This window comes from Haliotis rubra, unplaced genomic scaffold, assembly GCF_003918875.1.
Source record: "Haliotis rubra isolate DU_JTF1 unplaced genomic scaffold, ASM391887v1 Scf118, whole genome shotgun sequence".
Classification (NCBI taxonomy): domain Eukaryota; kingdom Metazoa; phylum Mollusca; class Gastropoda; order Lepetellida; family Haliotidae; genus Haliotis; species Haliotis rubra.
The window spans coordinates 1,631,325-1,648,882 of NW_025765092.1; the positions used below are offsets into that span (position 1 = coordinate 1,631,325).

The window sequence follows — 17,558 nt, forward strand, 5'->3', positions numbered from 1 at the left end:
TCAATGTAGAAATCGCTGGATTCTGATTGACCAGTCTGATGTATCAAATCATGGTGTTGCCCTCTTAGAGCCAGGTAATATTTATAGTGTTTGAGTTGGGTTTTACGCTGCTTTTAGCAATATTCCAGCAATATCACGGCGGGGAGCACCAGAAATGGGCTTCACACATTGTACCCATATGGAGAATCGAACCCAGGCCTTTGGACGTAATGAGCGAACACTTTAACTGCTGGGCACCCTGACCGCTTTTAGCTATATTCCTGTAACATTATGGTGGAAAAACACCCCATATGGGATTCACACATAGCACCCATATGGGGAATAGAGAGTGAGTTAGTGAGTATGGTTTTGCTGGTTTTGTGCCACTTTTGTCAATATTACAGCAATATCACGGCGGGGGCACCAGAAATGGGCTTCACACATTGTACCCATGTGGGGAATTGAACCCAGGTCTTCAGTGTGACGAACAGATGCTTTAACCATTAGGCAAAACACACACACACACACACACACACCCCATATGGGGAACAGAATGCTGTAATCAGTAGGCTACCCAAGTACCCTTTCAGTAAGGACATTATTAGCCTACTCCAAGGAGTGAGTGAGTGAGTGAGTATGGTGTTACGCCACTTTCATCAATATTCCAGCAATATCACGGCAGGGGACACCAGAAATGGGCTTCACACATTGCACCCATGTGGGGAATCAAACCCAGGCCTTTGGCGTGCTAAGTAATCGCTTTACCCACTAGGCTACCCCACCACCACCAGGATCAGTGTGTGGCAGTTAGAAGTGTGGAGGTATAATGGTGTAAACTGTGTGTTCCTTCCAGGGTGGACCTTGCCATGTTCTTCTGGGAGATGGGCGAGGAACCCATATCGAGTGCCATTGCCATCACCAGGATCTGTCAAGGAATGTTCAAGAAGATCCCCAAGTACCAAACTAAGGTCCGAGAAGACTTTTTGAAGATGAAAGTGTAGGTGACAGTTATATTATGTTAGTTTGTTGTATATATTCAGCTGTACACCTTGTAGGCAATGCATTGTCTAGCAATCTTGGACCTAGAGGACAGACAACTTCTTTATTGAAATAGATGCGACATTTCGGTGTAAATGCTTGCTTGATAATGGTGTTAGCATCTACACTGAAACTTTGCATCTATTGCATTAGAGAAGTTGTCTGTTTATAAAAATTGTTCCTCTTCATCAAACCAATTTCTAATGGCCACTTAAAGAAGTTATCATGAACCTTGTTTGGACATGAAGCTGCTGAGTTGCTTCCCTTGGGGATGCGAGAAACATGATCAGGGTTTAAATCCTGTGACCATTCCTGTGCCCATGTTTTCCCCAAATTTGGGACTGTCCAAGTCCAGTATCTCTATCTTCCCCCCATCAAGCTGATGAACTGTAATATAACTGGGTGTGATGACAGTCACTATACATGGCATTAGTTTAAACATATTTTATTCTCAAAGTGAAAAGGAATAGGGACAAGTTCTTACAACTTGAAAAACCCTCTACAAGGGGCAAATTCTGGGTGTGATGATAGCCACTGTCCAGGGCCCTGTTTCACAAAGCTATTGTAGCGCTGTGACTGTCGTAAGTCTATGTTACAGTATAGGAGTTACGACAGTCGTAGCGAACTTTGTGAAATGGGGCCAGGACAATTTGATGATATTCTGTATGGTGTCACAACTTTCTGCAGCAAGTTCGAGAGGCTGGCAATGTGGGTGCTGGATGAGTGCCATCTGGTGGACCCCAGCAAGGCCATGATGCTGGTGGAGAGGAAGTCCCTCATCTGGAGCAAGATGTCCTGTCTGCAAATGGCCGCCTCAGCCAATGATCAGGTGGGACAGTGTCTTAATGAGTGGAGGCTCACACGTATAATATTGTCTTGTTGGGATTCTAAAGTAATGACTTTCTAACCATCTTGGGATTTGGCGAGTTTGGGCTTTGTAATGCTGTGGGGAGCTGAAAGAAGTGAAGATTTTGGAAGGAAATTTACTTATTAGCAATAAATATACATTTGAGACATTTTGTTCTGTATAAATGGTTCAATTTCATTTGAAATGTGTGAAAGGTGACATGAACAGAAATAGGTGGTAACAATGCTTGACTGCATATCATTGTTTGATAATGTCTGTACAAGTTGTTATGATATGTAACCATGATACCTCTACTCGTACTTGCTGTGGATGAAACAACGTCACTGAGCAATACTCTTTAACCAGAGACCATATGATATGTTATATGGTCTCTGCTTCAACCAACCAGGGCGATGAGGTAGCCTCGTGGTAAAAGCCTTCGCTCGTCATGCAAAAGGCCCTGGGTTCGCTTCCCCACATGGGTGCAATGTGTCCCCCGCCGTGATATTGTTGGAATATTGCTAAAAGCGGCGTAAAACCATACCCACTCACTCCGCTCTTTAACCAACCTCAGGGGAATTATGGGTCCATTATTTCAGCGTGGCCTCCGTTTCACAAAGCTATCATAGCGTTACAAGTGTCGTAGCTCCTATACTGTAACATAGACTTATCACAGTGAGTGAGTGAGGGACTGAGTATGGTTTAACATCTCATGTCGGGGGAAACCTGACATGGGCTTCACACATTGTACCCAGGTCTTCGACGTGACGAGTAAACACTTTAACCACAAGGCTACCCCACCACCCTGTTGGTCGTAAGAGTCTAGTAAATGTATCAAGTCTGTTGACTTGTTGAGTGTGTCATTGTACCATGGTAGCAGAATAATTTTGTAGGAAGCCTTAAAGAACAAACGTGAGTGAGTGGGTGAATTAGGTTTAACACCATTTTTAGCCCTATTCCAGCAATATCACAGCTGGGAACACCAGTAATGGGCTTCACACATCGTAACCCTGTGGGGATTCGAACCCGGGTCTTCGGCGTGACGAGCCAATGCTTTAACCATTAGGCTACCCCACTGCCCCAGAACAAACAAGAACAATTGCTGATGGTATATCTTTCTTCAACTATCACTGTAAATGTTCCAGGCTTTCCTGTCCTCCGTGGCCTGCCAAGACTCTATCAACACGACATGGAAACATGGCATCCTATCCAACTGGAAATACGTAAGTCTTCCCTGCCTTGTACCTTGATCTACACAGGAAGACTATTGTGAAGTTACAGTCCATCATCTTGTTTCTTAATCTTTAGTCATTCGTTGATCTAGTAATCTTAAGTGCCATGACTCTGATGAGTTATCTCCCTTAGATATGTGAAAAACGTGTTTTAGTGGGTTTGAACCCTGTTTCATCCCTTGTTATGTTTCTAGGTTTGTGTGTACCATACCTATGTCCAGGGATTTGATAACTTAAGGCCCACATAATAATAATAATAATAATAATAATGATAAGGCCACTTATATACATTTGAACTCCCTGTCGCACGGGCATGCTCCAAACGCATACAACTTAATGGACATTATTACCCAGATAACCCAAGCTGCGCTAGAATATTAACAGACATTTGATTTATCCTACCGGGTACCCATTTTCTGCTGGGTGAACAGAGGCATTCTTCTTCATAGAGATCGTCCTTGGGGTACATATCATGCATTTTCCACGCTGAAAATGTCCTGTGACAGTTGTATCAATGTTTTTTGAATAAAAAGATTGTACAATAAATAAACTTTTTATTTATTATACGGCCCCCACCTCGTGGAGTTACCTCCCGTTACGCATGCGCACCAACTGGGTAATCACCTAGGCCCGTATCATCATTCCTTCTGCTGTCACTCACGTGTGTAGACGTAAATGTGTAGAGCAGCGCTGTACTCTTCAAATAGAGAACTCAAGAGAATTATGTCTGAGACAACACCACCTGTATGTATGGTCTTTATTTTGTCCTTGCAAAGGAACAGTAAAGCTTCGCGGTCGGTTGTTTCATTATTGTGACTTTGTATTAATTATTTTACGCTCACTTTCCCGTGGTTTACGCACATGTTGCTCTGCCATGGCGGGAACTTTAGCGTGCCACGTGGTTGTAATATTGCGTATTGAACCAACTATTTCTTCCCGTGGTAGCCTTCACGTATTTTTCAATGTTTTCTACGTGTATATTAGCTGCTGGTCCGCTGTTAGCTACATGCTTGCGTGTTTGCTTTCAGGCGTTTTCCTCCTGTTCGGTCTGTGGGCAAAGCATCCCCAGGGCCGACCGCCATGATAAATGTATCGTGTGCTTGGAGAAAACTGACCATATCTCGGAAACCTGTGAGATTTGTATGGGTTTCTCCCCCCGGGCCCAGAAGAGAAGGGCTGCGGATTTTCTCTTCTATAGAGAGATGCGTGAGGCGGGAGGGGAATTGACCCAGGTCCCTCCGTCCAAAGCGAAAAAGCCTCGCAGTAAAGGCAAAAAGTCGCGAAGCCAGTCGCCTTCTCCCACTCCTAGTAGCGGTTTTGATATGTCTATCATTACTCAGTTGTTCCAGCAGCACATGGACTCAGTGAAGTCCCTTGTTCATGAGTCGGTTGGAGGGCTCCGGCAGGAGTTCCTCGCCCACTCTGAGCAGGGGGCGGAGAGTCTGGGGGTGGGATCGCCGAGCCCGGCTCGATCCCTTGGCCTTGAGGCGTCTGTAGATCCGTTGCCTCTGGCTTAGGGTCCGGACGCCTCGGCTGCCCCGGAGGGGGAGGCTTCGCTCCCAGTCCCCCTCTCGGAGTTGGCGCAGGGTCCGTTGATGATTCCTGGGGTTCCGGTCCCTGCGCCGTCCCGCCCCATGAGAGCGGAGGCACCAGTTCTGCCTGGTCTGCCTCCAGCGTCTCGGGACCGGGTCCATGCGTGATGGCAGGTGCTGACGCGGGGCGCTCTGTCTGCTCCTCCCTCTCTTCTGTGCCTGGTGCTAGGCCGCCCACCGGGTCGGGGTTCGGGTCCTCTTCGCGAGGAGACCCAGCCTCGGACTTCGGGCTCGAGCGCCGAGTCCATGGATACTGGGGGGTTGAGGAGCAGGAGGGTGGCTTCCGTTTTAAAATTCGGCTTTGCGGGAGGTCCGCAACACATTGCCGAGTTCCTACCCCAGGCCGCGGTGCCTGCCAGCCGCTCGGACTCGTCTGAGGTCCGCCTGCCAGGCGAGGCGTTTGCCCCTCGGCAGCCTACGCAGACGCTGCTCCGTATTCTGCCGTCGTTGGTGCACGACGTGGTCGATCCCCTCCCTTCTGGGTCTCGCCTCCGTTTCGACTTGCCTGAGCTTGTCCGGAGGTACCAGCTGGGGGAGGATTCCCTGTTCGCTGTACCAGTGGTGGATGAGTGCGTGTTTACCTCGGTCGCCTTGGAGGGAGGCTCGGCTTCCTCCGGAGCAGCTCCGGCTGCTCGGGCATGAGGGCATTTAACACCACCGTTTGCCCTCGGCGGTTCGGCGCCCTCGACCTGGTACCCACCCAGGACGGCATCGCGTCACGGGACCTACGGCACCAGGAGGTCTACCGGAGCTATGCAGCAGGTGCGGTCGTGGTCCATGAGGCCTACCTCTCCTCGATCTTGGAGGCGGAGGGACACGCTGGAGACGATATCTCCGCGTAGATGTCGTGCTACTCCCCCCAGCTATGGGCGCTGGTGTTCAGATAGGGGGATTGCAGATCCCTTTTCTGCGGATTTAGTCCGAGTATTGGAGTTTTTGCAAGCCCGTTTGGAAGAAGGCCTGGCGGCTTCGACCATTCGTGGCTACTCCACCGCTATTTCCACCTTTCACACCCCTGTCGATGGTGCTCTTCTGGGGCAGCACCCTCTCGTACAGCGCTTTTTAGCTGGCGCGGATCGGGTTCGACCTGCTGTCAGGCGAACCAGCCAACCTTGGGATTTGTCAATTGTGCTCGATTGGCTGTCCGGTCCAACTTTCTCACACCTATCGGCTATTTCCATTCATTCGTTAACTTGGAAGGCTGTTTTTCTTGTGGCGGTAACATCTGGGCATAGGGTCGGCGATTTACATGCTATGTCGTCCGACCCGGCGCTGACTGTGTTTCACACTGATCGTGTCAGTATTTGCCTCCCGGATACGTACCGCCCGAAGGTCGATCACGCTTTCCATGTGACAGCTCCTATCGAACTTCCCACTCTTACCGGGGCGGTGGGGTAGCCTAATGGTTAAAGCGTTGGCTCGTCACGCCGAAGACGCGGGTTCGAATCCACAATGTGTGAAGCCCATTTCTGGTGTCCCCCGCCGTGATGTTGCTGGAATATTGCTAAAAGCGGCGTAAAACCATACTCAGTCAGTCAGTCCCACTCTTACCCAGCCTTCCACATCGGGGACCTCTGCAACGAGCACTCACCCGTTGGATGTCCGTAAGACACTCAAGGTCTATATCAAACAAACGCAGGGAATCCGTACGGGTACCCAGCTGTTCTGTTGTTACGGTGGCGGGAAGGCTGGTGTGCCGGCGAGCAAGCAGACTTTGTCTCGCTGGCTAGTTTCGTGTATTTGTGCTGCTTATCAGGCTAAGGGCAAGCCTCCCCCTGAGGGGTTGAAGGCTCACTCGGTCAGGGCAGTAGCCGCATCAAAAGCTTTTGCATCGGCACTTCGCCCATTGAAGAGATCTGCTCTGCCGCTGAAGAGATCTGCTCTGCCGCTATTTGGAGCCGAGCTTTGGCTAGTTCTCTCCAGTGGACGTTTATTGACATTATCAGCTGCTGAATACTGCATTCCGCTTCTGTAAATCGATCCTCTACGAGCTTTAGGTCGGTGTGAGCGTTCTGTTCTCTCCAGTGGACACAAAGTTGCCTGCCACCCTGACCGAAAGTGAGTCTATGGTTCATTGGTCTTTGTTACAATCCTCTCCCTGTCAGTTCCCCTCCCATAAGCCTCTCGCGAACTGGGACATGTGACAGGTGAGTGTTATGGCGTGTTATTAACGATAGCTATTTGTATGTGCTTGGACAGAATTCCCTCCTCCCTGGCCTCCGGTCTTTGGGAGTCTGTGTTTATGCATAATATGTACCCCAAGGACGATCTCTATGAAGAAGAATTAACCAAACCTGAAGAGGTTTTCAATTCTTCGAAGAGAGTCGTCCTTGGGGTAGGGCCTCCCGCCTCCCCGCAATTCTGTTCACTGATTTATTCAGCAGAAGGAATGATGATATGGGCCTAGGTGATTACCCAGTTGGTGCGCATGCGCAACAGGAGGTAACTCCACGAGGTGGGGGCCGTATAATAAATAAAACATTTATTTATTGTACAATCTTTTTATTCAAAAAACATTGATACAACTGTCACAGGACATTTTCAGCGTGGAAAATGCATAATATGTACCCCAAGGATGACTCTCTTCGAAGAATTGAAAACCTCTTCAGGTTTGGTTAAGTTTTGACCAAACTCACTTGAATGAAGGTGAGACCACATGTGTCAAATGTGCTTCGTTGTGGGACAGGACAGAAGTCATAGAAACTCTCAGATGTCAAGCTGCCAAACACGGTTCCATGACAAGCATTGATTAACTTCAACTGATTTGTGACCTGGGCTCTATGCACAAGACCACACACATCACCACACATCAAGCTGAAACATTGTGATATAATATAAAGACTGTTCAAACCATATAACCTGTTGTGAACACTTAAGCTATATTGCTGTCTTAAAATGTGTTCGACAAACTGCTCTGTGTAACTGTGAAGGATAGGTGACATTTTTAAATTCATAATTTGTTTGTGTCGTAACATCCCTAAAAAATGTTCAAGAGATTTCAGATTTTAATTCTAAATGAATCCCAAGTTCATTCAATTTTTTGTTATTTTTAGGTGTTTTATGGTATTTTGTTCCCACCCTTCATCTTCTTCGTGGAGGTGGCCAAGATGGGGGAGACTCGATTCACTGTTGCCCAGAAGCTTCTCACCTTCTACACAGCACCGATGACCAAGTTTGGGTGTTATACGGTAAGGCTATTGAATCATACCTTTTGTTCCATGCCAGTTAGTATATCTTTGGTGGGGTGTCCTCTGGTAGAAATGTCATTGTGTATTTGTTGTCCTTTGGTAGAAATCCCTTTGTTTTGAGTATTGACTTATGTGATACACATTCTTAGTGGAAGGAATTTTGTTTCAGTTTTGTTGATGTGAGTGTGTCATCTTGGTAAGAGATAGAAGCGTGAAACACCCCATGAAACACTTCACCATAAATATGCTTGCTTGTAAATCATTATACAGATTTGTTATCAAGCATTCCTGGCAATACCTAAATGTATGCTTGTAATTACCGACCAGTTGTCCTACCTGGCGTACTTGGCAATACCTAAATGTATGCTTGTAGTCACCTAAATGTATGCTTGTAGTCACTGACCTACCTGGTCTTCCTGGCAATATCTAAATGTATGCTTGTAATCACTGACCAGTTGTCCTACCTGGTGTATCTGGCAATATCTAAATGTATGCTTGTAATCACTGACCAGTTGTCCCACCTGGTGTATCTGGCAATACTTAAATGTATGCTTGTAATCACTGACCAGTTGTGCTATCTGGCAATGTCTAAATGTATGCTTGTAATCACTGACCAGATGTCCTACTAGGCATTCCTGGCAATGTCCTCGAGGCATTCCTGGCAATGTCTAATGTATGCTTGTAATCAATCAACAGTTGTCCTACCTGGCATTCCTGGGTCTGTTCTCTTTCCTGGTTTTGGTGGACTTCAAAGCTACCCCCAGCATTGTGGAGTGGATCTGCATTCTCTGGACGCTGTCCTTCCTCACTGGGGAAACACACGCTGTGAGTAGACACTAGCAGTAACTTCAGGATATTCACTGTACATTTAGAATACAAAAGACTGATTAGATTTGGTTGTTATTTCAAATACTTGTGTCCATGATCCCACGATACGACCTTGCCCTTGTGGAAGGGTCAGTTTCAAAACTAGTTGCTGCCATTCATCAGTTGTTTCATTATGTAAGTGACCTTGACCTTGCAGTTTCTGATTTCAGATATCATTGTGGAAGGTCAAGTTGATAAACTGGTTCCTGTTATCACTAAGTCGGTATTACGTATGTTTATGCCTTAACATGTGACCCTGACTTTGCAGTTCCTGATGTTCCCGATCCCAACATTCAAAGGCAAGTTGAGAGACTGGTTCAGCCTCCTGGACAAGATGGACATCTGTAACCTCCTCTTGGTCTTCATCGGGTTTAGTATACGCTGGAACCATGATTTGTTCTTCAGTGCCAAGATGATCTACTGTTTCAATGTGATTATCTTCTACCTACGCATCCTGAAGATGTACACAGCCCACAGCCAACTTGGACCAAAGTTGTTCATGATCATGAGAATGGTGAAGCTTATTCTGTCACCTGTACTAATGAAATATTATGATAATGTTTTAACCTGTCTCAGTTTTCTTCAGAACGATTGTTACTGTCCTTCATTGACAGATTTTTCAACTCTGTATTCATCATGAAGTTTGAACTTGTTTTAGTCACAATATGGCTGAAATATTGGCAATGTTACTTAATGTAAATTTGCTCGCTCCACTCCACTCCACCCCACCCCACCCCACCTCACTCACTCACTCACTCACTACCATAGGGGGAACCTTATTGACCAAAATATGTGGAGTACTTTAAAATGTCATGTCACATTGGAATTGTTCAGGGCTTAAAGTGAAGTTGATAGTCAGCCAGACCATTCAATAAGTAACTTCTTTAGGGACTTAGTAAAATGTGAAACAGCAACAGATATATTTTGTCAACAGCTGTCATTTTGTTGCTAGACTGTGCTCTAGATTTGACTACATGTAACTACATTGTGGCATTCTGTGAATTGATAGTGTTATTCCACAGTTAGTTGAATTGACTGTGTGTAACTATGGCTATATTGTGTCGTTCTAGAGCTAGATTGTGTCGTTCTGTGAATAGGCTGGATCATTCAGTGGCCATGTTTTGTGACAAGGAAGTATCATTCTTTAACTAGACAGTGTCATTCTGAAACTCTGTGGTGCCATCCTGTGATTTATCTTAGTCATTCTTAACATGCGTAAACTACATTGCATCTTCCAGACCCAATCATGTCAATGTCTGGCCATGTTTTGTCATTTGGAACTTACTTGTTTCAGTCTGAGACTCATTCTAACTATTGCAAAGTATCATTCTATAGTCTGATTGTTTGGGCTGCAACAATTCACGCAGACCTCGATTTGATTCAATTTTCAATATTGGACCCTCGATTTGATCATTTTCAATTTGATTCTTCATTCAAGTAAAACCATTAGATTTCATTTAACGCTCAAGAGTCGGCGTTTTTAGTGTGAAATCCATCGGCAACTTGGCGATGTCTACTAACAACAATTCTCATCGGATAAATATGCTTGCTTGTAAATCATTATACAGATTTGTTATCAAGCATTCCTGGCAATACCTAAATGTATGCTTGTAATTACCGACCAGTTGTCCTACCTGGCGTACTTGGCAATACCTAAATGTATGCTTGTAGTCACTGACCAGTTGTCCTACCTGGCGTACTTGGCAATACTTAAATGTATGCTTGTAATCACTGAACAGTTGTCCTATCTGGCACTCCTGGCAATGTCTAAATGTATGCTTGTAATCGCTGACCTACCTGGTCTTCCTGGCAATACCTAAATGTATGCTTGTAATCACTGACCAGTTGTCCTACCTGGTGTATCTGGCAATATCTAAATGTATGCTTGTAATCACTGACCAGTTGTCCTACCTGGTGTATCTGGCAATACCTAAATGTATGCTTGTAATCACTGACCAGTTGTCTTGTAATCACTGAACCAGTTGTCCTACCTGTTGTCCTTGTAATCACCCGACCAGTTGTCCTACGTGGTGTATCTGGCAATATCTAAATGTATGCTTGTAATCACCAGTTGTCCTACCTGGTGTATCTGGCAATATCTAAATGTATGCTTGTAATCACTGACCAGTTGTCCTACCTGGTGTATCTGGCAATATCTAAATGTATGCTTGTAATCACTGACCAGTTGTCCTACCTGGTGTATCTGGCAATATCTAAATGTTGCTTGTATCACTGACCAGTTGTCCTATCTGGCAATACCTAAATGTATGCTTGTAATCACTGACCAGTTGTGCTATCTGGCAATGTCTAAATGTATGCTTGTAATCACTGACCAGTTGTCCTACCTGGTGTATCTGGCAATATCTAAATGTATGCTTGTAATCACCGACCAGTTGTCCTACCTGGTGTATCTGGCAATATCTAAATGTATGCTTGTAATCACTGACCAGTTGTCCTATCTGGCAATACTTAAATGTATGCTTGTAATCACTGACCAGTTGTGCTATCTGGCAATGTCTAAATGTATGCTTGTAATCACTGACCAGATGTCCTACTAGGCATTCCTGGCAATATCGAAATGGCAATGTCTAATGTATGCTTGTAATCAATCAACAGTTGTCCTACCTGGCATTCCTGGGTCTGTTCTCTTTCCTGGTTTTGGTGGACTTCAAAGCTACCCCCAGCATTGTGGAGTGGATCTGCATTCTCTGGACGCTGTCCTTCCTCACTGGGGAAACACACGCTGTGAGTAGACACTAGCAGTAACTTCAGGATATTCACTGTACATTTAGAATACAAAAGACTGATTAGATTTGGTTGTTATTTCAAATACTTGTGTCCATGATCCCACGATACGACCTTGCCCTTGTGGAAGGGTCAGTTTCAAAACTAGTTGCTGCCATTCATCAGTTGTTTCATTATGTAAGTGACCTTGACCTTGCAGTTTCTGATTTCAGATATCATTGTGGAAGGTCAAGTTGATAAACTGGTTCCTGTTATCACTAAGTCGGTATTACGTATGTTTATGCCTTAACATGTGACCCTGACTTTGCAGTTCCTGATGTTCCCGATCCCAACATTCAAAGGCAAGTTGAGAGACTGGTTCAGCCTCCTGGACAAGATGGACATCTGTAACCTCCTCTTGGTCTTCATCGGGTTTAGTATACGCTGGAACCATGATTTGTTCTTCAGTGCCAAGATGATCTACTGTTTCAATGTGATTATCTTCTACCTACGCATCCTGAAGATGTACACAGCCCACAGCCAACTTGGACCAAAGTTGTTCATGATCATGAGAATGGTGAAGCTTATTCTGTCACCTGTACTAATGAAATATTATGATAATGTTTTAACCTGTCTCAGTTTTCTTCAGAACGATTGTTACTGTCCTTCATTGACAGATTTTTCAACTCGGTATTCATCATGAAGTTTTAACTTGTTTTCGTCACAATATGGCTGAAATATTGGCAATGTTACTTAATGTAAATTTGCTCGCTCCACTCCCTCCACTCCCACCCACCCACCTCACTCACTCACTCACTCCACTACCATGGGGAACCTTATTGACCAAAATATGTGGAGTACTTTAAAATGTCATGTCACATTGGAATTGTTCAGGGCTTAAAGTGAAGTTGATAGTCAGCCAGACCATTCAATAAGTAACTTCTTTAGGACTTAGTAAAATGTGAAACAGCAACAGATATATTTTGTCAACAGCTGTCATTTTGTTGCTAGACTGTGCTCTAGATTTGACTACATGTAACTACATTGTGGCATTCTGTGAATTGATAGTGTTATTCCACAGTTAGTTGAATTGACTGTGTGTAACTATGGCTATATTGTGTCGTTCTAGAGCTAGATTGTGTCGTTCTGTGAATAGGCTGGATCATTCAGTGGCCATGTTTTGTGACAAGGAAGTATCATTCTTTAACTAGACAGTGTCATTCTGAAACTCTGTGAGGTGCCATCCTGTGATTTATCTTAGTCATTCTTAACATCGTAAACTACATTGCATCTTCCAGACCCAATCATGTCAATGTCTGGCCATGTTTTGTCATTTGGAACTTACTTGTTTCAGTCTGAGACTCATTCTAACTATTGCATAGTATCATTCTATAGTCTAATTGTTTGGGCTGCAACAATTCACCCAGACCTTGATTTGATTCAATTTTCAATATTGGACCCTCGATTTGATCATTTTCAATTTGATTCTTCTTTCAAGTAAAACCATCAGATTTCATTTAACTCTCAAGAGTCAGCGTTTTTAGTGTGAAATCCATCGGCAACTTGGCAATGTCTACTAACAACAATTCTCATCGGATAATTAGGCCGGCGTCAACCAATCGCCTTATTTCACTGCCCGAAACTGCTGGAGTTAAAATTACATTCTGGCTGTGTTGAAATAATTTATAAAGGTATTCAAATACCAAATCGAAATAGTGATAATGGTTATCGAAAGTTGAAACTAAGGTGTCAAATTCGATTTTCGATGAATCGAACTGAATCGTTGCAGCCCTACTTATTGTGTGATTCAGGGGCAATCATGTACCTGTAAGTGTATTGTGTCATTCAGGGGCAATCATGTACCTGTAAGTGTATTGTGTCATTCAGGGGCAATCATGTACCTGTAAGTGTATTGTGTGATTCAGGGGCAGTCATGTACCTGTAAGTGTATTGTGTCATTCAGGGGCAGTCATGTACCTGTAAGTGTATTGTGTGATTCAGGGGCAATCATGTACCTGTAAATGTGATGTGTGATTCAGGGGCAATCATGTACCTGTAAGTGTATTGTGTCATTCAGGGGCAATCATGTACCTGTAAGTGTATTGTGTCATTCAGGGGCAGTCATGTACCTGTAAGTGTATTGTGTGATTCAGGGGCAATCATGTACCTGTAAGTGTATTGTGTCATTCAGGGGCAGTCATGTACCTGTAAGTGTATTGTGTGATTCAGGGGCAGTCATGTACCTGTAAGTGTATTGTGTGTGGGGGGCAGTCATGTACCTGTAAGTGTATTATGTGATTCAGGGCATTCCTGTAGGGGCAGGGGCAATCATGTACCTGTAAGTGTATTGTGTGATTCAGGGGCAGTCATGTACCTGTAAGTGTATTGTGTGATTCAGGGGCAATCATGTACCTGTAAGTGTATTGTGTGATTCAGGGGCAATCATGTACCTGTAAGTGTATTGTGTCATTCAGGGGCAATCATGTACCTGTAAGTGTACCTTAAAGTGTATTAATGTCATTTCAGGGGCAATCATGTACCTGTAAAGTGTATTGTGTCATTCAGGGGCAGTCATGTACCTGTAAGTGTATTGTGTGTCATTCAGGGGGGCAATCATGTACCTGTAAGTGTATTGTGTGATTCAGGGGCAGTCATGTACCTGTAAGTGTATTGTGTCATTCAGGGGCAGTCATGTACCTGTAAGTGTATTGTGTGATTCAGGGGCAATCATGTACCTGTAAGTGTATTGTGTGATTCAGGGGCAATCATGTACCTGTACCTGTAAGTGTATTGTGTGATTCAGGGGCAATCATGTACCTGTAAGTGTATTACCTGTAAGTGTGTCATTCAGGGGCAGTCATGTACCTGTAAGTGTATTGTGTGATTCAGGGGCAATCATGTACCTGTAAGTGTATTAATGTGATTCAGGGGCAATCATGTACCTGTAAGTGTATTGTGTGTCAATTCAGGGGGCAATCAATCATGTACCTGTAAGTGTATTGTGTCATTCAGGGGCAATCATGTACCTGTAAGTGTATTGTGTGTCATTCAGGGGCAATCATGTACCTGTAAGTGTATTGTGTGTCATTCAGGGGCAATCATGTACCTGTGTAAGTGTATTGTGTCATTCAGGGGCAGTCATGTACCTGTAAGTGTATTGTGTGATTCAGGGGCAATCATGTACCTGTAAGTGTATTGTGTGATTCAGGGGCAATCATGTACCTGTAAGTGTATTGTGTGATTCAGGGGCAATCATGTACCTGTAAGTGTATTGTGTGATTCAGGGGCAGTCATGTACCTGTAAGTGTATTGTGTGATTCAGGGGCAGTCATGTACCTGTAAGTGTATTGTGTGATTCAGGGGCAATCATGTACCTGTAAGTGTATTGTGTGATTCAGGGGCAATCATGTACCTGTAAGTGTATTGTGTCATTCAGGGGCAATCATGTACCTGTAAGTGTATTGTGTGATTCAGGGGCAATCATGTACCTGTAAATGTATTGTGTGATTCAGGGGCAATCATGTACCTGTAAGTGTATTGTGTGATTCAGGGGCAATCATGTACCTGTAAGTGTATTGTGTGATTCAGGGGCAATCATGTACCTGTAAGTGTATTGTGTGATTCAGGGGCAATCATGTACCTGTAAGTGTATTGTAAAGTGTATTCAGGGGGGCAATCATGTACCTGTAAGTGTATTGTGTGATTCAGGGGCAATCATGTACCTGTAAGTGTATTGTGTGATTCAGGGGCAATCATGTACCTGTAAATGTATTGTTTGTGTTACAGCTTGAGGAGCTGGTGTTGTTCGTCATGATCCTGGTGGTGTTTTTGTTGGCGTATGGTGTGGCCAGCCAGGGTCTTCTCTATCCGCAACGTAAAGGTGACGCCGTCATCCTGAAAGACATTGTCTTCTACCCTTACTGGCAGCTGTATGGAGAGATCTTCCTGGATGAAATTGAGAGTGAGTTGACTCAGCTTTAATGCACCTAAGTCTTCATACTGTAGGCATTCATTTGCTGGCAGTCTCAACAAGCACCTAACATGAGTCGGTCACTAACTGAGAGGATACTTGCTCATGCCTTCAACATGCACAATTAGGAGATAAACATCATGTGTTGGCCAATTTCTGGATTTTATTGAGTATTTGAAGCACGGGAATTAATATGGAGCCGATGACATTAGCCAGAGGTTTCAAATGAAATATTCTCGTACTTCAAATACTCAATAATACCCGGAAAATGGCCAACATATGATGTTTATCGACATTGTAAAAGTAAACCAAAAGGTCCACACATGTTTTTGTGTCAGCACTCATTGACATCGAGTACGGGTACAGCAGTGAAATATAATCAGCTGGCTGTTTCGGCGGTCTCACATGGTAGCATCTGGAACTGCTATTTGCCACTGCTGACAACGTAACAATACAATGGTGTGTGCGATGTTTGTATGTATTAATACGCAGCGACTGGTCTTGCAATTTCTAGGAATTGAATACCATTCGATCATGTTTTTCAACCAATCAGATTAAAGAACACAGTGACTTTTGGTTTACAATGTGTATTGTGGCTCATGATATCAATCACTGGTTTGTCTGTCCTCGACTTGATAGATTTACAGGCCGCAGGAATAGATGGAGTATGTATTGTGAGTGATGTTAAACAACAGGAAAAAACAACAGAAGCCTGTAAATTTATCAAGTGTGGACCAGGCAAACAGGGGATTGATATCAAGAGCAACAATCCACATTGTTGACACTCTAACAACCAGGTCACATAGCTTCACCGTCCTCTCACCTTGTACAACATATGTGTGTGTTAGCCTAGTGGTTAAAGTGTTTGCTCGTCACGCCGAAGACCTGGGTTCAATTCCACACGTGGATACAATGTGTGAAGCCCATTTCTGGTGTCCCCCGCCGTGATATTGCTGGAATATTGCTAAAAATTAAACTCATTCACTCACCCAGGTGGTCCAAGCTGTTCTAGTTCAGATCCATGTTCCAGTTAATGTGGGGCTCACTCACTCACTCACTCCAGTTAATGTTGATTCAAATTCAGAAGTATACCAGCACTACAGGCTATTACTTCCTGACTGTAGAACAACATTCATGAGGAATACATGGACACCGCGGTGGCTGAGTGGTTTAGATGGGTGACTTTGCGTGCAGGGGATTAGGTGCCTGACTCTGAGGGTGTGTAGCCACGAATAGCTGCAATACTGCTGATATGGCTTAAAGCCACATTTACTCACTACTCAAGGAAAGTGTGGGTTCTAATCCTGGATGGGACTCAACCCAACAATAGTACTTTAATCTGTACTTATAGTCTGTTTGCAGTGAAAACGTACCGATGAATTTCACTTTAAACAAAAGTGTAAATCAAATAAAGTGAAATTAAGATTGTGAATCCTCATAATTTTACCTTGCCATTTGAACATTTAAATCTGAGAATTTCATTCATCTCAGGATAAAAGTTGTTTAACAAATGATCATAGTTTTAAATCCCTTTATTTGATTTACATTTTTGTTGAAAGTGAAATTCAGCGGTACGTTTTCACTGCAAACAGACTATAATGGTGAAAGCGTAATCCTAAATATACCTTGTGCAATATTCACTAGGATATGAATGTCTACTAAAACCCAAAAAACTTTGGCTCAGGCATGTCTTCTAACCATTACCTTGTTCCCTGAACTGCCATAGTCTGAAAATGAGGAAGGTGTGAAATATGTGGTTTGTGTAATTACTTTTACAGCTGATCAGACTTGTATGGCTGCTCTGCAGAACGTGACGACAGTGACACCCTTCAACAACACGTGTCGGACCTCCAACTGGATGGTGCCCATTCTACTGGGGATATATCTGTCTGTGGGCAACATCCTCCTCCTCAACCTGCTCATTGCCATCTTCAGGTAACTTATACATTAGCAGGGTGGTGGGGTAGCCTAGTGGTAAAAGTGTCACTCGTCGCTACTGGGGATATATCTGTCTGTGGGCAACATCCTCCTCCTCAACCTGCTCATTGCCATCTTCAGGTAACTTATACATTAGCAGGGTGGTGGGGTAGCCTAGTGGTAAAAGTGTCACTCTCGTAAGCT

The 17,558-nt window shown here is 44.2% G+C and overlaps 1 protein-coding gene across 1 annotated transcript in view; it reads left to right on the plus strand.

Annotated features, from left to right (window-relative positions):
* The window catches only part of LOC124259337 (transient receptor potential cation channel subfamily M member 3-like), a 57,254-nt gene that overhangs the window by 28,602 nt on the left and 11,094 nt on the right, over window positions 1-17,558 (plus strand). Inside the window, 8 exon segments of the mRNA XM_046693463.1 lie at window positions 833-976; window positions 1,705-1,846; window positions 3,010-3,087; window positions 7,742-7,876; window positions 8,573-8,701; window positions 9,012-9,257; window positions 15,254-15,428; window positions 17,216-17,372. Coding sequence (XP_046549419.1) covers window positions 833-976; window positions 1,705-1,846; window positions 3,010-3,087; window positions 7,742-7,876; window positions 8,573-8,701; window positions 9,012-9,257; window positions 15,254-15,428; window positions 17,216-17,372 — 1,206 coding nt within the window.